The sequence below is a fragment of the Rhea americana genome, unplaced genomic scaffold (assembly GCF_003343005.1).
Source record: "Rhea americana isolate MKP2758 unplaced genomic scaffold, rheAme1 scaffold_6, whole genome shotgun sequence".
In the NCBI taxonomy this organism is placed as follows: Eukaryota; Metazoa; Chordata; class Aves; order Rheiformes; family Rheidae; genus Rhea; species Rhea americana.
Window position 1 is genome coordinate 11,652,073 of NW_028186756.1, and position 22,953 is coordinate 11,675,025.

A 22,953-nucleotide genomic window follows, 5' to 3' on the forward strand; every position below is an offset into this window, starting at 1 on the left:
TGCCAGCGCGCATCTCAGGCGCTCTGCCGTATGCAAATGGTGGAGAGCAGAGCCGTAACGATTACCGCTGCCGCAGGGCGGCACAGAGGGTGAGAGGAAGGGCCTGTGAGGGTGAAAATAAAAAGAATTGATGTCAGGAACCTGCGTATTTTGGCACTAAACTCAGTGTGTTGTTTGGTTTGGTTTTGTTTCTCCTTGAGACTCTAATGTTCCTTTCTGCAGAGGTTCTGCAGTCATTACAATTTCATCTCCTAGCATTCAAACAGCCCAGTTGGTGGGAGGCTTTTTCCCAGCCACGGAAAATTATTCTCTGTCAGAATCCAAATCTGCCATTTCAAGTCTGATCATTTTTGATGAATTTATTCTGTTAACATGAGCTTGAATAGAAGCAATATATAATAAAGAATTAACTGTGAGCACATTAATGATATTTCTAGGAGACTTTGGGTGAATTAATGAATAAATAGATGGACAGGTTCAACAACAGGTTGGTGAACACTTAGTCCGCAATTGGCTGGTTCCTTTTGACTTAGGTCTCTTTATATCCAGTGGCTAATTAAATACCACAGAAAGATTTTAAATTAAACATTTGGAATATAGACTAAGATAAATTCTTCCTGCCATCCTTACTTGTTGTAAAAAAGGCGACTGTGAAATGTATCCCACTGAGGCTTAAGGAACATCAGCATCAGAAATTCAGGTTTATACCCTCTTAAAAAGAAATCTATGAGCCAAATATGGTGAGAGCTTTCTGTATTTGTGTGCCAACACAGCACTTACCCCAGACTTAAATTATCCTTTCTGTAGAGCTTATGAGAAAAGAAACATGAATTATGCGCTTTTGTGGATCTGCTCTTATAAACTGCGGATTAGGTCAGTATATGGACTTCCATTCCTAACAGGAACTGTTCTGACGTCATTTTGTTGGGTTTACTTTGATGTATGCTTTCTAACCCCATAATTTCCAAAACAGTTTAAAACTTTCACTTGCAAAGAGCTGGAGGCTAAACTTCAGTGACTTCGTAAGAACTGAGAATTTTAAAAATCTGTTTCCAAGGAATCCTCTGTCACATACAATAGAGGAGTGGCTGATTGGGGCATACATTCTAAAGAAAATGAGTTTGAACACATCTGAATATTAGTACTTAACCTTATTTAATGATATTTATTAATTTTTTCTTAGCTTAGGTATACAATATATTCATGTATATAAACATGCTTATAAACTGGATTAAAAATATTTTTGTGCAAAGATATTTACAATCTATTAAAGCTATAAAAATACGAATCTTTTTTGTATTAGGAGGATATCCTTTTATTCAGATAGGACTCACTCAAGACTTAACACCTTCTCTCTGAAATTTGAAGCTCCACGGATGTATTGCTCTCTTTAGAATCCTCAGTAGCAACATAGTGTGCTGTGGTGAGAAAGGGATGTTTATATAATTAAGTTTGCAACAGCATCCTTTAAAGATCAATCCATTCTACATTCATATTTTAAAACATTTCCATCTTTAAAGTAATGCAATTTGTTTTTTTTTTTTGAAAGGGTGGGTACCACATGAAATCTAACTTTACGCTCCCATGGTTTTATACTGGCTGTGCACAAAACTTTCTTAAAAATAACTAAATAAATAAATTTGCTTTCAGGAATCAACATAATCCTCATGGTTGCAGTCACACAGCCTATCCTGACAGCTATTAAAATGGCCTGAAAAGATTACTGTCAACAACTGCTCACTCCTATTTTTCCTGGCTGGTAGTTCTACCCCTAAAATCTTGCAGAATAATGACACCTATGACTATTCCCTAACACAATCTATTTAATAATATGAATGATATGAGGTATTCTCTTCTTTATTTTATCAAATGTTGTTCTATCCTGAATTATTCTCATCATATGTCGATTGTCCAAGTGTTAAGGAAATCATTTATATTACTGATTTGGAAAAGTAAGTTATCTGCAAATCACACTAGCTAAAATGAGAATATTTTTACATTTTAATTGAAAATTGCTTTAGAAAACTGAAAAGAATATTAAAGAAAATCAGAAAGTCACTGTTGGATGTTGTTTAAGGGAAACTAAGTGAGATTTAAAACTAACATTAACATTTTCTGAGAGGTTAGGAAGTTTGTGTTACATATTCCAATCCTGTAGACAAAATTCCTTGACATCAAAAATTTAGTAGTCGTAAAAGGCTTCTGTGAAGTGATAGGAGAAATTTACAATCGAGACAGCAAAACTGCAGTGGAGAAACCGTTCACGACCGACCGGCCAAAGAGATGATAGCTGTGATGGTATTGCCTCAGCAGAACCGTACCGAAATTTCTTAAGGTGCTAGCGATGCCTGAAAAGGCCCAATTAGAAAGCAGTAGCTGTCACGGCAAGTGGTTTTGTGCTTGCAGAGAAGCGCTGGAAGCGCTAGTCAGGCACCCCGTCGTCTCCCGCGGGCGTGCTGCGGAGGAGGCCCTCGGCGCCTGTGCAGCGATTGCTCCAGAGCACGGCCAGCCCCACCGTCACTTCTGTGCCTGACTGGAGCACAATGAAGTTTGGATTATGCTGTTTTAAATTATCGCCTATTCGAAGTAATTTTCTTTATAAAACAAGATTAAAATGACTGTAATTCAAAACATTTTACCTGAAATTGATGTGAAAATTGTAGTGTTCGTATTATTTCCATTTTTCAATTTGACAAAACATTTCACTCTGTATATGCTTTTCTATGTTGTCGCTATCTTAAAAATGAAAATACGCATTTTACTCTGTGCATTTTACTCTTTCCTGATGTGTCTTATTTCTTAAAACTACTTATTTAACTTTCTTAAAGCATATCTTTACACAACCTTCCTGGAAACTTTCAGAAAATATAAACAGCGTGAGGGGGTGTGTTTGCCTTCTCTCTACCCTGCACACTAACAGTTTATGTTGTTAAATTTGTTCTCTAGTCTTTCCTCATGCCTGAAGGTTAGATAAGTACTGATGATAAAGCAAGGATGAATCTGAAGCATCTAGCTAGCCTGATAGAGCTCGAATTCAGATTATGATGATTTTTATTTACATTAAACTGTTTATTTGCTTCCATTCCAATACCATTGTTCAAATTTCACACCATATTTTTTACCCAAGGTTTCACGTCTCCTGAATAAATTATTTAGGGAAAGAGTAGCCTTGCTTCTTCCTCAGAATTTATTTTATATACACAGTTATGTCAGTAGTTCTAAAAATCCAGTAAATTTTGAGTTACTTACACAAGTTTCCTAAAGAACATTTGTTTCATCTAATAGAGACTGCTTCTTAGAGAATTCTTGTAGCACTCAAGTTCAGAACAATACTGGAAAATTAAGCAACTTGCAGACAGCCTGGCTAATTCAGTGTCAGTAAAAATTACAACTGAAAAGTTCCTGGCCTAAAAAATGCAAATGTATAAATATATTTATTTTTTAGTCATACTCTATTTCATCATAATTGCAACAGAATCCCAAACTCCTCACTTAACTGACATATGTATTGCTATTACTTTATTTATCAGACTCAAACTTTGACAGAGAGCTGGTTTTGAGTGCTAAACCTGCAAAGCATAATTCATTTTTTACTAGGGGGGTAATATCATGAGCAGAAAGCTTTAACTAGTACATATGTATAGGATAGATTTAAAGTGATTATGGAAATGTCACTGCAGGACAATACTCTATTAGTAGTTCCTCATATGTTGTATGCTGTCCCCTTATGTTTGTTCATAATTAGAAAGCAGATTGGGATGTCATGGTAAGAATGAGTGCAAAATATCCCTTTTATCATTTGCAGTAAATATGAAATAGTGGTCTTTCTGTATTCTTCTTCAATGATTGTTCTATTTGCATTGATGACAAATGACATCTTTCTCCTTGTAATGCGCCTGCAGGGTTAAATGACTTTATTATTATTAATGAGTCATTGCTCCAGCTGCCCAGAAATAGAAGGAATAGAAAACATAAGAGATTTAGACCTAAGTAATTACTAATGTAATTATTACCTTTCAAATTTCATTTTTATAGCAATCACAAAGTTGTTAATCAAACATGGCCCTTTCTATGTATTCACATTTTTTTTGGTCCTTGCTGAAGGGATGAGCGTCTATATGATTCTACTGAGGGCAGTCTGCAGCAGATTGACAAAGTGGTAGTGACGGAAAACTGCTGTGAAAAATTGGTTAGAAAATGTTGTCTCAGTATCAAGGAGTCTATAGTTCAGAGGGTTTTCCAAGAGATAAACCCACCTGAGCTGCAACCATATGGAGGAGAATCTCCTCTTGGGGAGGACAAAAGCTGCAGGAGGGGAATTGTTTTGTCCTGTGGATACATGAAATCTTTACTTGCCCACCCTGTCTTTCCAGCAAGGTTATCGATTGTGATTAAGGAGCCTAATAAGTACAAGAGAACTGAAATATTACTGGCCAGTTTAGGGGAATCAAGAAGTGCTTCTCATTAATGATGTTTGACCCCTTGGCCCTGCAATAGTTCCCCTAATTACTCAAGATTCTGTTCTGCTGGATTTTCAAGATTTTAGGTCTAGCTTGTTCTTCTGTAGTGATGGTAAGGGCATTGCAGAGAATTTAGAAAATGGAAATGATTGCAGATTATGTTAGACCATGTTACAAGTGCAATAGATTGTTAGCAATGTAGTATAAGAAAAGCTGGGCCAAACATGTGCATAGATTTATTTGTAATCACAGTGATAAATTGGTTACAATTTGGACTCCAGTATAATTTTTAAAAGCTTAATGAGTTTCAATATAATATGATATATATTCGATATAATAATACAGTATTTAGTTGGAAAATAGAATTACCAGATTCTAGGTAATTCCAACTCTCTTAATATTTTTTTCCAGAATCATAATATAAACTTGAAATTCATTGTGAAACGTAAAATCTGAGGAAGTGCTTTGGAGAGATGAGAACATTTCCTTTCAGTTATGTCATTTCTGCATAATGTTAAAACGTTAAAGATTCTCACATTTTTAAAAATCTAAATGCAAATTAATAGAGAAAACGGAAATTGTTAGTTTCCATGCTTGATATCATAAAATGTCATTTGAATCAACGTACTGCCACAAAATAGTTGTATTTTGAAACTGTCTTTCACGGAAAATTGCTCTGCCAATAAAGCTTCAGCCAGCTTTGTTTACATATTAAACTCAAATAAATAGACATAATAATGTTAATGGTCCAATTAAATGTAATAACTACCAGCACATAAATAAGCATGCATTTATTCTGGGGGACACATAGCACATTACTTAGATATCAGCATAGGTACTTACATTTGACTATCTTAATGTTTAGAAACAGCAGCAAAATAAATAAAGTCAAGGTTTTATATGTGTGTGTATATATAGTCATAACAAAATATAATCATAATATATATAATATATATAGTCATAACAAAAACAAATTCCTTTTTTCTAATTCTAATAAAGAAAAATGCATATTTATCTTGAAATGCAATAGTAGTTAGTCATAGCATAAAAAGCATAGAAATATTTTAAAAATATTGTATGTTTACTTTATTTTGGCTGCTCCAGCAGCCTTTGACTTAAAATTTCTTTTTGTGTACATCCAGTGAAAGCACCACTTCAAAACATCTTTTTTTTTTTCTTCCTATCTCTTGAGTCATCACAGAAAAGATATATTCTCTAGCTTACCCGGCAATTGGGGTTTTATGGTTTCCTTTTGAAAATTAGGGTTTCATTAAAGTGTCTGAACCATGAACAATTGCCAGCAGTTGCTCCATTACTTAATTTAACAGAATTGCTTAGTATTTTATTTTAGATCAAACTTTTATTTTTACTGTAAAGTCAATAAGAAGAAAACAAAGCCTCATCTGGCATGTGTATACATGCTGAAGACAAGAAACAAATACAAGAAACTCTTACAGAAGTGATAGAGGGTGTGAATATAGCCAGTGCAAGCAGAACTTCAGGTCGTCTATCCAACATACATCTCATGTGCAGTAACTCCTTTGAGAGGTGTCTCAGACATACCTGAAAATCAGCTTCTGCTTGGCCACTTTTTCATCCTCCTGACGGTGTTCTGCATTCTGCTGAGAACGCTTATCTAATCTGCTTATTAAATCACAGTTGTTAAAATTCGTTGTTAGTGTAGTATGTGAGAACACTAAGGTTTCCATGCAGGTCTGTTACCAAGAGTACTGACTTTATTCCACTTAGAACTTCTGTTTCCATTTTATCTCTTTGAAGTTCATCCATGTTCCCATCTTTGAGGTCAGCATTTTCCAAATCTTTGCTCTCTAGCTAGAGAACCACAAAAGGTAATTATTATTTTTTCTTTTTTTGATTACAGCTTCCTTCACAGCCTAGGCATAAGGAGTATATTTTCTGCTATTTCCTCACCAAATGAATTTATGTATATTCAATGATACTTTAAGACCCTTCCCTCTCTCTCTCTTCTTCTTCTCTCTCTCTCTCTCACACACACACACATACAAGTATTTTTTAAAAAAACTTAAACCTTAAAAATGGAACATATTATGATATATTCTTTATACTTACCTTACAGATTTTGTAAGCAAAGAATTTTCTTCCTTTCCAAATTTGAGGTATATACTTGAATGCAATTATTACAAAACAGTGACTTTTTCAGCTAAGTTTTAAGAGAGACAACAGATGTTAAGAATTGAAGACTTCAAATTCTAGCAGGTCTGTTTTCTCAATCAGTAAAAAATACAGCTAAGGATTTTTTTTCTGAAAGATTAGCTATGAAAAGGTTCATTTTGAGATCTGCTCATTTTACAGTTTGAGACAAACAATCTTTATGTACAGACAAAACCTCAACCTTTGTGTTTTGTTTTAACGTAATAGCTTTTAACAGAAAAGTAATGGCCATATCTCCTTGATAAAATACATTTTTTTCACTTTGTTTTATCTTTATAACATGTTTAGTTCCTTTTAAAATAGCATTCATATGCTCCTAAATTCCCCTGGAGACTAACATGCAAAAAAATCTCTTGAATGTTGAGTTAAATAAAGGAACATACCATGTTGAACTGACTCTTGATTAAATACTTAAGCAAATTCACATCTGTTTAATTCATGATAATGGATCCTCATATACATTACTAATGAGGCATTTGAATAATTATTTGATTACTAAAAGAAGATATAATTGCTATTACAAAATATCCAGAGTTGCCTTAAATTGGTTCAGCAATTTTTCTGTCGGTTAGCCCTCATTCTGTTTTACTCTGTTTGACTAGTTCACTTATTTTTAAGGCAGCCAATGTATATACTTGTTTTATGGTAATGAAAAAATCTATATGCAGTTATTTCTATTCTAGATTTTATCCTGTTGATTTTATTTTTTCAGCCTTTTCAAATATTTTTCTAATATGATTTTGTAATAGTTAAATAGTAAAAATAACTTTTCAGGTGGAACTATCCAAATAGTGTTAATTCTTGAAGAAACAACAGGCACAGCAGAGTAGCGCATAATAGCAACACATTCAGAGTTAAGAGCAACTTTTACCAAGCGTTTGAAATACAGTGTCTAGAAGCTGACATGAGATGTACTATTCTTCTTACATCTTCTATATCTCATTTTTCAAGTAATCTGAAAGAATATTTAAGGAAGTATAATGTGTGTACATATATGCAGATATCTGTAAGCAGTAAGACTTGATAAATATCATCATCACATTAGAGGTACCCAGTGAAATTAGTGCTATACTTAGTGTTTCAGACTCTCTATAAATGCTGGTAGATATAGTAATATTGCTGCTTTTTTGTTTGTTTGTTTTCCTGGTCACCATAACAGATGGCACTGATAACAAAAGCTTGTCTTCCAGAGAACATTTGAATGGTTTTCAGTGTTCCCAGTATCTAGAGTTTATTTTAGAACACTGCTGTTTGGGAAACTAAAACTAACCCAATGCCAAGTTAGCATTTGAGCAAGTACTTCCAGAAATGAAATAAATGTGAACATGACCTTGAAGCAGCCCATATTTCTTACTGTTCAGTGAATCCTATTAGGACAGAAGTTCTTAAGATGGAGACATTCCTGGAGGAAGCAGTCATTCCAAGATGATTGCTGAGTAGCTACAACTTTCTGCGGACTGCTCTTTCCCTTACTGCAAACAAGAACTGTACCTTGAAAGACTTGAAATGAAGTTTTATACATCGAGAGGAAGAGAAAATGTTTCCTATGTTAAAAATGCCCTATGGAAAACTCGTACTGACAACGTTTCATTTTCCAGGGGCCAGCTGAAAAATGGCAGCTGAAGCCTTTTTTCATCCAGAATATGCTAGATAAAACCCAGATGTTGGGTTTATTGCAGAAACTTTACGTCCTTGGAAGAGTGGAATATGTGCCACCCAAGATGCAAAGAGTGTAGTCTCCTCAGGTATGGCAGAGCTGTGTGTTACACTCGTTACTACATCCCCAGGTCAAAGGTTGTTGCTGGAGGATAAACAGTTTATCACGATGTAATTTCACCTTGTTTAATTGACTTGAATTTAAATTTATATTCTGTGTTGAATAATGAACCTTTTATCAATAATTAACAAGGTTCAGTGCAAATGTGAAGCAGTTAATTAAATATTAAATAGCACGCATTGTATTAGCCTGTATTATAGTCAATATTACTACATTTTAGGCTATTCATTTTAAATGTGCATTATACTTCACAAATTATAGTTAAATTTCTCATTTATTACACAATATACACTTCATAGTATAAAAACAGACTAAGAAACATGTCCTTTGGAAATTAGCATATTTTGTTCTGCCATAATTTGCAACAAAAAAAGGATATTAAAGATGAAATCAACAGAAAAGTTGAAGCAATAAAGGTCAATGCTCTATATTCTACAACACTGTAACATCTGTGTTTGCTAGTATGGAATAGAAGAGGTTACAGAGATTGGGGAGACTTGAGGTTTTGGGTTTAGTTTTTTTTTTTTTTTTTTGTGAAGTATCTTTCTGTGCAAAATAGCAATTACTGAAACTGAGTTTTTTGTGGCATTATTGCTTTTAGACAATTTCTTGTTTTAATTAATACAAGACTGAAATTCTAGTCAGAATAACAAGAAGAAATGACTTAATGAAAATTTAATGTACTTTTTTAATAAAGCTATTATTTATGGAGGAAAGATTCACTTCACTTTACAAGTGTAGTTAATTATACAGAAATTACCCTATACTTCCTCTTTTGCCCTGATTTGTCTTCCTCTTTCTGGCCTCTTCTCCCATATGTCCCCTCCCCGCCTGACTTTGTTTGACTAACTGAAGTAAGGTGCAGAATACCCACACTTCGTGCCACTGGGCTTTTATAGAAAGAAGCCGAACTCAGAGCAGTGTTCCAGGACAGAATTCAATTTAAAAAATGGGTGTTAGGAAATAAGTGTGTTCACTGGAGTAGAGGCAGGGCCTGTTCTCGCAAGGTGTCTGCGGAGGTGTTGCAAGCCTCGGAAACTCAGGTAGATCGCATGTGAATGTGTGATTTCTCGCAGGCCTGTGGATTCGGTTAGAGCATCTAGAGTGTCAGCCCTCCTCAGAGTGTGATTTCTCATGTGCTCTGGTAGAGGTAAGGCTGAAGACTAAAGGAAGTGCTTGTGCCCTAGTTGTTCTTTGAGTAAAAATGTTCAAAGGCCAGGACTTAGGCAGCTCTTCTGTGTTTTCAATTTATTACGACAAGTACAGGAAATAACATATTTATAAGAATCTTCTCTCAAAGACTTTTTTTTATTATTAAAGCAAAGAAGTATATTTTAACAGCAATTATGTGGACTTTCTATATCCAAGTTTCTTCTTCCTGACCTTATTGAAGTCACCTAGCTTATACTAACTGTTCTCTCCTCCTCCTTTTTTTTGTTGTTAGTGTCATTTCTGTTCTCTTAACAGTAGCCACTATATGATGTTGACAGAGTGGCCACTTCCGGTCATCTGGATAATTCCAGACCATAATTCCCCTATATTATGCTTGAGTCGCTGCCTAGATTGAGTACCACATTCAGTGCATACACGTGGGCACAGAAAAGGTGGGGGACAACCCACTCCTTGGGTGCTCTTGGCTGACATGAGCAGTATAAAGTTGTCGTCCTCATCACTCTGGTGGGTTCCTGCTGAGCAGAGAGCACTGAAAGGGTGACGGGAGCTGTTTAATATGAAACACTTCAGTAAATGAGAGACACTTCTGGATGCTGACAGAATAGTATTGGCACTGCAAGCTATGTATTCATGTATGTGCTGTGTTGTGAAAATATGAAAAATCGCTCAGCAATGGCATAATTATGGGCAATTTGCTTAATTGCTTACTAATTGTTGCTTGCTTTATTATGAAACAAGAGTGCTCTAAGTGTAACACTGGATGGTTTGCATCTAAAATGTGTCAAATTCAGTACTGGCTTTTCATTAAGAATACAGCTAGATAGCTTTAAAAATTCAAGCGCTCTATATTCTTGTGTTTTAACTCGTTTCTGTAATCTTTTAATTTTTTTTAAGTTTTCTTCACACTATTTCTCTGCTCCTAAGCTTGCATTGATACAGTACAGTCTTACAAATTTTTAATTTATAATTAATCTGAGTACTTTTCTAATGAATAAATCTTCAGATGGCTTTTGATCATTATTATTGACATATGGGTAAAGAGGGAGCTTCCAGGAGCTCATCTTGTTGATTGTTCACCTTTTAGAATCGCACACCTCTCTTCTAGCACGTGTGTTCAGAATTTTAAAAGTGAGAGATGTGCAGTTCTGAAAATTTGGCCTAAACTTTGGGAAAATCTTTTCTCTTATGATTTGACCAAGATGTTCTGCTCTGAGCAGGAGATCGGACTAGGCACCTTCAAAAGTCTCATCCAGCCAAAATTTTTGAATGAATCTGTGATGTAGCTAATCACTTTCGTGGTAGACCAAGAAAGGAAACAGCCTTCTTCGTGTCACCTGAGTAGCAGATCTCTCTTGAGGGGATGGGAGGAGTAGAAAAGAAAGTGTGTCATATTGAGTTAGAAATGCCAATGTATGCAGTTATGCCACGTATTCAGCCAGTGTCATAGTTTTTTTTCTTGTAGACTGAGAGGACAAGAATAGGATTGTGAATTTCTGCAGCTTTCATTCTCCCTAAGCAAGAACATATTTGCTACATATAGAACCCTGTAAACAATCAGAAAAAACAGATCATGTCAGATTTTCTGTTGTTGTTAATGTTTTGACTAAAGGATAGCTACCTGGCAAGGTTGAAATTCCACATTTGCTCATGTAAAACTAAATATTCTTACTGAAAACCATTTTGACCTAGAAATGATAGAGACTGTGGAAAAATGAAGAAAGTCTTTTAGCTATTGTGGTTTTAGTTATACTTGACAGGTCTGATCTAAACATTTCATGAGACCTGACAGACATGTTCTTTAAAAACGGTCTTAGTTCTGAGCCAGACAATTTAATAAAATAGCTTAGTTCCTACCACAATCATGAGTTCAAGCAAAAATGGTAAGTTCACATGTTCATGAATGTGATCTATTCTATGAATTAAAAATTCTCTTTCTTCACTACTTACTGTGTTTGACGAGTCTCCATAGGGTATGAAAAATATCTAGAATTAAAGTTTACTACGAAGTGAAGTAAGAAATGAAGTAGATATTGATAATAGCCCAATTAACTGTATTGTTTATTCATAAAACATGGAGGATATGTACATTTCTGTTTCCATTTATGAACCAGTCATATCTTACACAAGAAAATGTTACTAGACAGTTGAAATTTCAGTAGAGAAAAAAACAGCATTTTTCCTTGAAACATTCAGAGACAGCAAGAAGCATCTTTTACTTTATTTGGTGAGGCAGATGTCAGAGATGTTTCTACCACAGAGTATTTATTGGACTAGCAGAAAATCGCCTATATTACCATTTTCAAATGAGAGAGAAGGGCTCAGAAAAATTTCTCTTCAACCATATTTAGCAATGACTTGCAAGAGGTAACTGCTACAAAGAGGATGTAGAATAAGCTTAAAGAACGGCAGCTAGAAAATCCCACGATGAATTCACACAGCCTCTGATAAATAGTCACTTCAGCATTGGATTGTATTCTGGATGCTCTAGGAAGGGCGATTATTTATATACTGAGCCAGTCTGATTCCTTCATTTAAAGTGAGTGGGAAGCAGTGGAAGGGAAGCCAGGTTGGGTGCCAAGAAGGTCTTCATGCTATTTTCAGTGGCTCTTTTGCATTGTAATATTTAGAGGTCAGCTACACTATGCTATAAATGGCACCATTAGTATAATATGTTGTTATGTTATGTTATGTATAATATGTTGTTGCCTCTACTGAATGATTTCCATGTGTGTGTCCTCTACTGCCCATCATAAATAGATCAGGATTTCAACAGCAAGATGCCAAAGCTTTGTCAGGATTACATTGAAAAATACTTACAAAAAATGACTGAATATATGTTGAAATGTCAATAATGCAGTGAAATAACATTTATGAACAATAATTCCACTAACAGGCACGTACTGGCACAAGATATTTATGGAGAAATAATCAAGAATATATTTGCATAACAACAAGCATGTAGGAGTATATTTAGGAGTGCTCATTTTAAAAACTTTGGATGACAGCATTATATATTTCAGTGTCTGAAGGAAAAACTTAATTTCTTTTGTATCTGGATGTAATATGTAAATATGTATTTGTGCTATACAAATTTCAACCTGCAAAATATTTACTAAAACAGATATGTGGCATCTATTTAAATGTAAAAGTCAGAAGATGAGAAGCTCCTACTTAGAACTTGTATTGTAATAAGTAAATCCTAAAAGCATACCTTCTCCACTGGTTATGAGCAAGAATCCAATTCTAAATGTAATTTTCATGAAGAGAGATACTAAACGTATGTATGTATCTTTCATAGGGAACGAGAAGACAACACAACGAAATGTATAATCAGAATTTCATCCTCTCCTGTAATACATTTAAAGCCTGAACATAACAAGAGAATGTAAAATTAAAATATAAAATATGAAAATTATTTCAAGGAATTATGTGTAGAATTTTAATTATATTAATTCGAATTTATACAACCTATCGAAGTCACAATCATTTACCTGAAACAGATCAAGAATGTTTATGAATTGTAAACTGTGTCTTTCAGATTTAGTAGCTTACTTTGCCTTTGAACAAATTACGATTTCTGTTATCCCTTTTCAAGGGCACAAACCTTTCATCTACGCAAGAAAATCTGATTCAATTCCTAGTAAGCTACAGAGGTTACAGCTTCTCTTGCTATTGCCTTTTGATTTTTCAAGGTTTCCAATATCAAATGCATGGAGAAATCAATTCTGTTTAAAATAGCTGTTATATTGTCTTTCATTTTTAAAGCTTGTGAGTTCATCTTTGAAGCCAACTGGCCATGTGCCAAATTAAGTTCATTTTGCCTTAAACAGGGTAAAACCAACCCAAAAATCCAGCTTTAAAATAGTATTTTTAAAAATACTGATTTTAAACATTATAGTGTTTTCAAGTAATTGTATGCAGATATTCTATAGAATAGCAGTATTGGCCTGAAAAAAACAAGTGTTAACTTTGAAAAGGTAAAGGTCACTGTAAGCAGAATGTAAAGAGCTTTAGTTATATGCTGTAACAGTGGTATCACCTGTTCATAAAACACTTTTTTTTTTTTTTTTTTTTTTTTTTTTTTTCCTGTTCAGTCTTTGGAACTCTGAAAGTTTCTTGTGTTTTTCCACCCTCCCAGCTATCGAAGTAAATCTCCAGAAAGCCCTGGCTGAAGCCTCTGAAACCTGCACGCAGGAGTGCCTTATCCTAGGCCACTCCGACAACTGCTGGATGCCTCCTTCTCTGACACAGTACCAGCAGGCCAACGCTCCTCTGCCGCCGCTTGGCTTCCAGCCGGGCTGGGGCCGCGGGGCCCGGCCGGCCGGCCGGCACGCGCTTGGGCGGCCCGTGCCCAAGGACGACCCTGACAGAGGCCAAGGCGGGCCGCGGCCCCCGTTCTACGGCGCCTGTGAAAGACACTGCGCCAGCGAAGATCCGGTCAAAGTCATCCCCCTGGCAAACTTCGCTGCATCCCACCAGGCACCCGTGTCTGGGAGTAGCACTACGTTTATACACGAGCACCAGCTATAAACACGTATCTGACAAACCCGCTGTCTTAGGCTTTAAGTGTAACTGTATATAGTCACAGCCTAACACTGCTTCTAGTGCATATGAAAACTTGTTAGGCTTGTGAATATTTATGTATATATAATTCTAAATCGAATTTGAAAAGCTAAATCCGTAGTACTTAGTTAAAGGAAATTTACCTTAGTTTTTGGTGAAAGAACATACAGAAGGGGAAGAAAACCCACAACGCAAAACCAATCAAAACCACAAAATCCTGTTGCATTTTCTTAAATGGGTCATCATAGCGCAAATATCCATTTGCACTTCTTCCTGTTGAAAGTAATTTCTTAGTACAGTTTGGGAAAATATTACTATCTAAATATAGTATCATAGAATCATAGAATCAGTAAGGTTGGAAGGGACCTCTGGAGATCATCTAGTCCAACCTCCCAATATAGTAATGTAGCTTACTCAAATCAATCTTTTCTGCATTACTTGTTATAATTTATAACATGTTCATAAATTTCACCTTCCATTCCCTGAGCAGATAGAGATCAAGTGGGCAATTTTTCATTTGACTACTTTACATAATAGAATGAATAAAATCCTAAAATCTAATTCTGAGGAATACTGGTATACTTTTCCTTCAAAATTTGTCTTTTACATAATGAAGAAGTAATATGTATTCAAAGACATGACAGCTGATTTTTTCTTTTTTTAATTGGGTCAATCTACAGGTATATATTCTTTGAAAGAATGTTATAGATAAAATGGAAAGCTCTTTTGACTAGGCTTTTCTGTGTAAAAGATAACAATAAAATCATATAATATAGAAGGACAAAACCTAAAAATTATAAATAAGATTTTTTTTAACTTTCCAAGATTTTCCTATCTACAGTAATGCAAGGAACATTATGATACCATATTATGCTTTTCAAGCCATAAGTCTATTGCTAATTTCTTTTTTTCTTTTTTTTTCTTTTACCTTGTAGAGCTTGCTTTGGTTACTCTTCCTGTTAGCTGAGAATTACACAGGCACTGCTGAAAACAGTAGGAAACTGAGTAGTCTTTTTTGGCTTATGTGATATTGTGGCTGTAAGCCACTGGTGCTTTAAAGAATATTATAGTGATGTATATGTTTGTTTTACAGCTATAATCACCTATTGCAAGTATTCAGTAAAAAGTTAGCTATAATATTATTTACTTTACCCAGACCTTTTATATGAAGGCGTTGTTGTCACTGTAGCTTAGTTTATTAGAGAATCACTGACATTACTCAGCAAAGAGAGAAAAATCTAAGTAATGAATCCTGAACAGATGTAGCTATAAGTATACCCCAATTACATTATTTGATGAACTCTCAAAGTGATGCTCTGTAAAGATTAGGTCTTTTTCAATGTTCTGTGTACTGAAGGATATATTGTTAATGGTGTGGAGGGAAAAGCTAGTAGATTCCATGGTGGATGCAAAGGAGATGCTTTTCTTAAGTGAAAAAAAAAATTCTTCTTCTAGTACTTTTTTGCTTGTTAGCCATTTCATCGCATACAGTATGTACATACTGAGAATTTTTTCCTTAACAAAACTAGATAACTTTTAGTATATTGTGACATTAAATGAGACAATCGAAGTTGTGTGGAGGGAAAAAAGACAGTCTGTGAATATTTCCTATGGATAGAACTCTATGTAGGCTTCATATTGTAACTTAAATCTGTAATTTATAAACAAAATTGTGTGTAAAAATGCTGTAATATTAGCTGCTTGTAAAACTTACAGAAGTTCAAGTTGTTGAGGGTTTCCAATGAATGCTAAAAGAGCTTCTCTTATGTGCCCAGCAGGTATAAGTAGCTTTATATATTGTTGTCCCCACTGTAAATCTATTCAAATCACCTTTAGATTTAACGTGAAAATAAAAGAAACTTCACTTTTAATCTACTGATAGGGTTTAATTACTGAATATCAGATTATCTAATGATGTACCTCTTTTCTTTCTTTCTTTTTTAATGTATTTTTCAATAATGTTTAGAAAAGATGTGGCACACTGGCTTCCAGTTGCATGTAAATCCTGGAAAAAACACTAATCCTTTGGCTACTGACACACAATAGCTGACACAACTCGTTTCTAATTCCAGGACAACTAAAAATTTGACAAATTAATTCACACCTAATCTATACAAAGCCCTCAGTCATGTTTTGGAGACATAATGATGAGGAAATTCAGCAGTTCTGTTCAGAGATATACAGAAAAAATTATCTGTAGTTGACACAGACTTACCAAACATATTAATTTTGCAAAATTTAGAATAACACTGACATGTAATGCTTACTGTTTTAAGCAGAGACTTGGTTTTTATTACAGAGGGCTGTCATGGCAAATGTTTCCAGAATGTGCTGCTGTATTCGAAAACTCTTCCCTCCCTCCCCCCCCCCCCCCCGTAACATTTCCCCTCTGGCAGAAAATTGTAATTGAAACTTTTTGGCAAAGCAATTGATTTTTACAATTTTGAATTTTAATAGGTAAATCATAAAGGAATTACAATTAGATTTTTTTTCCCTGGGTAGAGAAGAACAACAAAAAGAAATTCTGCATTTGAGTATTTATTTTTTTTTTAAAAAAAGGAAGAAATTAACCCCTTTTCTCCAAAAATCACAGAAAGAACCAACCAAAAAACTCCAATAAAAATTGCTTTAACAAAAAACATAAAGATGAATCTGATCATAGCAAGTGGTTAAATGTTATATTCATGAAAATATTATGATAATGACATTCTATCAACAAGATACAGAATAACTGTAAATACATATTGTATCAGGAGACTTAACTCATTTGCCCTCATTTTTTATATATTACATATATACAATATAAAAAATTGTGCATTTGAGGGCAATGTTTCTCTTAAAAAATGTTCAAGTAGCATGTCAGTATCCAGAGGAGTAACAGTACTGTAGACTCTTTACACATCTTGCCATATATATAAATAATTTATCTAGTACATAGATTGTATATTTTTGTGAAATTTTTTTTAGTCATTTAACTTATTTTATCTTTCTTGTGTGAATTTGTGGAAAAAACAATCCTATATACAATATACAGTAAAATGGTAGTTAAATGATTAGATTGTTTCATACAGTGTAACAATAAAGCAAAACCTTTGCCTTCTTCAAAGTAATGTGTCACAGTTTAGCCTAGTCTTTTTTTCCCCCAAACTTGATACATGCTTGTTGCACCTCTAACTTTTGCATCAAAGATACGGGTAGTGGTGGCAGAAAGAAAGTTTTTTTNTCCCTATTGTAAAGCAGTCAGTTAAAAAGATGAACAGAAGTCAAACTCAAGTAAAATATGCCACTTCTTCGTTTTCCTAAACTGTACTGTACTCTGACATGTAACTTAATTCCATGGAGGGAATAATTAGGAGTGTCTGCTAGGCTAGACAGAGCCTCCTGAGCACCTGCTCTCGCTAGGCTGTGAGCTGGCAGGATGCAGGCCATTTAGCTAATTATCATGGCAATGAGCCCACACTAATAGGAACTGAGAGCTCATGAATATTAGGTCAAGCTGGGTGTCGTGCTAACATCAGGTACGTGGTTCTAAAACAGTCAGTCTTTTTGCTTGGCTTAGAGCTGGAAAAGTGCAGCACTTTGTATCATACATCTGTGCACCCACTGTATATAGGTCTAGTAGATTTTCTTAAGAGAATTAGAAGTTTGCTGTGGCATATTCTGAGCAAACTGTAATCCACTGTGGAAACCCACCAGCATCAAGCTGCTGTTATTACCCTGCTTCCAGTGTGGTCAAGCCAAAGCCAGTAGACCTAGAGAAGTTTTAGTAACTAATGAGCGATTAGCTCAGAGTTATTTGGTTCAAGCTTACTTGGCTAATATTTAACTGACAAAGAGCTTATAAAGCTTGAAAATTTACACCCATCTGGTTTGACATTGTCTCATAAAGTTTTAGCTCAAGTTTTGCTTTTTGCATCTTTAATAACAATCAGTATATGTAAGTAACTAAGTAATACTTAATAATTATCAATTAAACTATTACAAGGCTATTTACTGCCATTATTTTCTTGGGTAAATATTAAGGAAGCACAGACACAAAGTAAAGTTGAAGGCAAAGATTTTATTTGGTATACGTAGGAAAATTGTGTATCACTTATGTTATCCCTAGTGAAAAAGAGAGATTGACGATTTCTTGTAAATATTTGAGTTTGTATTTCTGGGAAATCTCCCTGCTCTATGGCATACTACAGGATCTGAGAGTGAGCAGTGTATGTCTATGTACTGAAACAGCCCTAACCACACTTTACAGATCATGCGGTTGGACATCGTATGCCATAGTCCAGCAGCATTTAAAGTCCAGTAAATTTGCAGTAGTTCTATTTCAGGTTTCTGTACAGCATGTTGTCTTGTTAACTACAATGCTTATTAATAAACTAGATCCACAAAAGCAGTTTTCTCCTTTGCACTGTTTTCTTTGTGTTCTTGAATTCAGGGGCTTAAAAGTATTCTTCCAATTATATTGTCACCCATTTCCAGCTTTTCAAAATTCATTTCTTTGTAAAGCCTGAAACTCTGTATGAAATTCAAGAAAAAGTTAACTTCCCGTGCAGTTTGCTCATATAGGTGAGCTGACTCTTGGTGGACAGTGGAACTGTTCACATGCCATGTGTACACCGGTCTAGGTTTATGTTATCACCTCTTACCTCTCTTCAACCTAGCCCTTACCTTCTACTATGCCTCTGATGCACTTACTTATTGAAAATCATTACAAGCTGGACGCAGGAGTGTTAGTTGGTTTTGTTTTGTCAGAAAATAAGTTACTTCTGATGGAGAGAACATGGTTTTTAAGTTGTTGAGCTAAAGGGATTATCTTCTCACCATGAATGTCATACAATGAAACAATAGTTGAAGGAAGGAAGTAAACTACGTTTTACATATTTTCTGAATGATTTAAGTGTATTTAAAAAATAACTCTTCTTATAGTTGTTTTAACATCTAGGCAGTAATATCTTATTTGATACAGTTATGGCTTTCTGTGTATACCTTTCTTGTGTGCTTGACCATTTTCAAGCAGGGAAATAATATTCATTTTGTCATCAAAACTGTATTTCTTTCATGGACAGTAAGTATTGAAATATTAAATACTATTCTAAATAACATAGCCAGCCAGCATCTTAAAAATGTAATGGATAAAATCTTTTGGAAATGGAGATCTTTTTTCCTGGTTTGGGTTGTAAAATCTCAAGCTGGGCTAAAATAATGTTTCAGAAGGCAACCTCAGAATGCAATGAAACTATTTGGAATTTCACAAAGATCTGATAAACCAGCTTACATAACTTTAATATTGGTGTAGTTTTGCAGAACTCTCCAGTTTGACAGAGTCCCTGTTGTAACAGCCTTAGTGAAGAACTCTTGATCTCATCTCCATCTGAAAACAGACAGGAAGATACTGCTGAAGATCTGATACAATGAATTCCACATGAAGGATTTTACGTGCACAAAAAATATGTTGTTGAAGGGTTACAACACACAGTTGGGTTTCTGCGGACAGACTTTTCTTCAGTGTAAAAGATCTATATATTAGTCTGGAATATAATAGTTTAGATTAAACTGTCAGAAGCTGTGCCAAGTCTGCGTATCACTGAGTTTGCTACCTTCCCCATTAATGTCCCATGTTTTGCTCTCCTCTGTGTGGGCACAAGGGAATACCTGATGCACCGATATACAAGCTTGCAGCCAGTGAGGTCTGTGTAAGTAAATTTGATCATGACAACCAAGATCTTCCCCTCATAAGCAGTGTTTTTTGAATGCTAGTGAAAGAAAAAGACAGAATACTTATGACATAATGAAAGCACTTTCCAGGTAAAAGGCTTCATGGAGCTTGAAAATACTCATGTAATAGATTAGAAACTTGTGCTACATTTCATATGACTACTACAATTACAAAGCAGTAAAAAAGCACCTTCAGCAACCAGAGAATTTTGGCAACAGAAGAGGATTGCAGCATTGCTGAAAGATGGTGGAGGTAATTGTCTCTAACACCAGTAAGAAACTGGCTAATTAGTAAGACAGGAAGTAGAGGTCTGGCTGTAGGGTAGAGTACAGCTAAAGCATATTATAAAATCTAGTAGGATATTTAAATCATAATTGGAATAAATGTTATTTCCTGTACTTACAGTGATTTCTTTTTTGCTGTATTGTATGATGAAATTAGATGGATCAGAGCTTCAGTTGGTTTGATCAGACTTCCAAGCGGGAAAGACTATGAACAGTTCTTGTACAAGGTAAATTCAAAAATGGTGAGTAAATGGGAATATGATGAACATTTTCTCATAGCATGCAAAACAGTAAGTTTTCCATATTAACAAGTGCTTGAATTGAAACTGCTTACAAGTGAAGCACAAGTTCACTAGGAAACCTTTCTATCTAAGATTAAATTTGATACCCAGCCATTCTCAGTCAACACTGGAAAGAAGGTTTATTTGCAAGGGCAAAACTAACGCTGATAAGGAAATAGTTCAGGGTCTAAACCATAAAAGTGTGGGCCACAGACTTCATTTTCACTTAAGGCAACTAAGATACACAAAGTCCATACAACCTACAAGTTTACCATGTTCACACCAACCTCTCATCTTACCAGTCTATGACCCATAAGGGTAGTCGAACAAAGCTGAAACAATAAGAAGGCTAGAGGGAAATGAATAATAAGCACAGAGCTAAAATCATAACTTTATTAAAATGAGTAACTGCTAGCCTGGGAGTTCACTGTATTTCTTAATTCCTCACCATTTTATATTCAAGTCAAGTTACCATATATTTAGGCTGTGGTTTAGACTGCCTGGATATCTTTTTATAGATACCTTACAGTTTATTTAAAGATGATTCTTTATCTCACCCTCTTTTATAAGAAAGGAAAGGAGAAAGCAAATCATCTGCCTTCAAAGTAATTTTTAAAAAAGCACATTCTGTATGAAGATGAGCAAAGACTGTATTCATCCATTTCACAGAAGAAGCATGTTCATCATCTCTATCCTAAACATGCACTTCAGCATCTTTGGAGTAAAAGACTATTCATTCTTCAAGAGAGTTCACATTTATGTTCCCAGGTGTTGTAGTTCTGACTTGTGTGTGACCAGAAAGCTTCCGTTTGTAGTAGCCATGGAGGGCCTGCCATGTCTCCTGCTTCGTACGTGGCCATATAGAGTATGTGCACCGTTGTTTTAAGTCTGTTGACAGACAGCAGTCTGATTCTGTACTAGTTAGCTATTCACATAGCTAGCTATTCGTTTAAAAGAGAAAACTTTGCTAAGGCCTCTTATTAGTTGGGTATCACCTGTGAGAGTTACCATCTTTCAGCGTATCTTCATTCCAGATACCAATATTACTTAGGCAAAAGCCACATGTTTGAGAAATACCACATATGTAAGTCATTGAAGTTTTGATGGAAGCATTAATGAAGTCCATGTGAAAGTTTCTTTCAACCTGGGATTCTTCACAGCCCTCACCGATAAATCTAAAGATTCCTGGTAGAAGTATCTCCCCATGAAAAAGGAGGTGAGGTGTTATCTGGCAGGAAGGGCACCTTCCTTCTGTCTGTTAGGGTAACATTACCAATGGGTCTCATCAGTAAAGACTGAGGAAAATGCAGACCTGTGTAATTAGTCTCCTTCCATAATCCTCTTTAAGGATAGTGTCCTAGAAAAATGCCATATTTTTGTCAAAGCAGTATCTGAGTTTTCTGTTCTGGTTCCCTTCCAAAAATGTGCTTTTAGGGAATACTCAATGTGCATTTCCCACCCTCCTTGTCAGGTGGGCTCTCATATTCTGTTTCAGAAATGCTCCAGGCTGTTTTTTGTCAACAAGTAAGAAACTTAGAGGTTGGCTGTGTCTACATTTGTGTGTTTTCATATTCCCTGTAGAAATAGACTGAATTTATGCAAATCTGCTACAAAACCACTTCTGTGGCCATGCTGGAAATACTTGGATTCTAGACATCTGCTGTGTAGCTCTATTATGTGCTGAATTTTCACCAAAACGCTGCAGCTGCATGCAACACTGGTGCGGTGTTCAAAGACAATTTCTATCTGCAAAAAGGATTGCAAGATGTTGTATTTGGTAATTTACAGTGAGGTAACTGCTTGTTAGAATATACATATGGACTTATTTAAAGAGGAATATGTATTTACCAGTAACCGGAAATTTTGGAGATGTGCAGGCCATATGACCATTTGGCACCCTTTTGCCTTTTCTTTAGGTTCCTTCCAGGTGTGGCCTTTGGAGTGAGATGTAGTTGACTGAACAGCAGCTAGTCTACTGCTTAGAAATACTATATTCAAGTAGAAGAAGGAAATGAGGAAGAAGGTAATTTCTACACCAAAGTAAATTCTCTCTTGCATGATGGTGAAAGTCGCATTTTAAGAAGGTATATATGGACTCTACATCTTAAAAATACTGGTTATTTGCAAGTGATCTTTTCTTGGTCCTTGTACTGATAAAGCATAAAAATATATCATGTCTGACCACTACAATGAGGCTGAAGATGTATTTCCATTTCTTTTTATTGTTTGAATAATTAAGACATCTTTGGTGGTGTTCATGCTTAAAGTTCTAAAAGTAGAGGTATTTGTGAATGGAAGCCTTCTTATTTATTTCAAAGTAATTTTTTTTTTTTTTTAATCAGGAATTGAAATCTGTAGGTCCATGCTTTTTGGATAGCTTTTAACTTCGGCATTGATCCTGCCTTTTCTTACACACTTTTTCTCTGCTAGGATTTGAAAGTCTCTCTGTATTTATAAGAATGAAAGTTAGTAACTACACCTATCAAAGAGACAGATAAATGAGGTGCCT

At 35.1% G+C, this 22,953-nt stretch overlaps 1 protein-coding gene across 1 annotated transcript in view; it reads left to right on the forward strand.

The window, feature by feature from the left end:
- The window catches only part of PCDH11X (protocadherin 11 X-linked), a 512,224-nt gene extending 497,541 nt beyond the window's left edge, over window positions 1-14,683 (forward strand). Inside the window, exon 7 of the mRNA XM_085319603.1 lies at window positions 13,742-14,683. Within this exon, the coding sequence (XP_085175729.1) occupies window positions 13,742-14,133 (392 nt within the window). The 3' untranslated portion in view covers window positions 14,134-14,683. The remainder of the gene's footprint in view (window positions 1-13,741) is intronic.
- The last annotated feature ends 8,270 nt before the right edge of the window (window positions 14,684-22,953 follow it).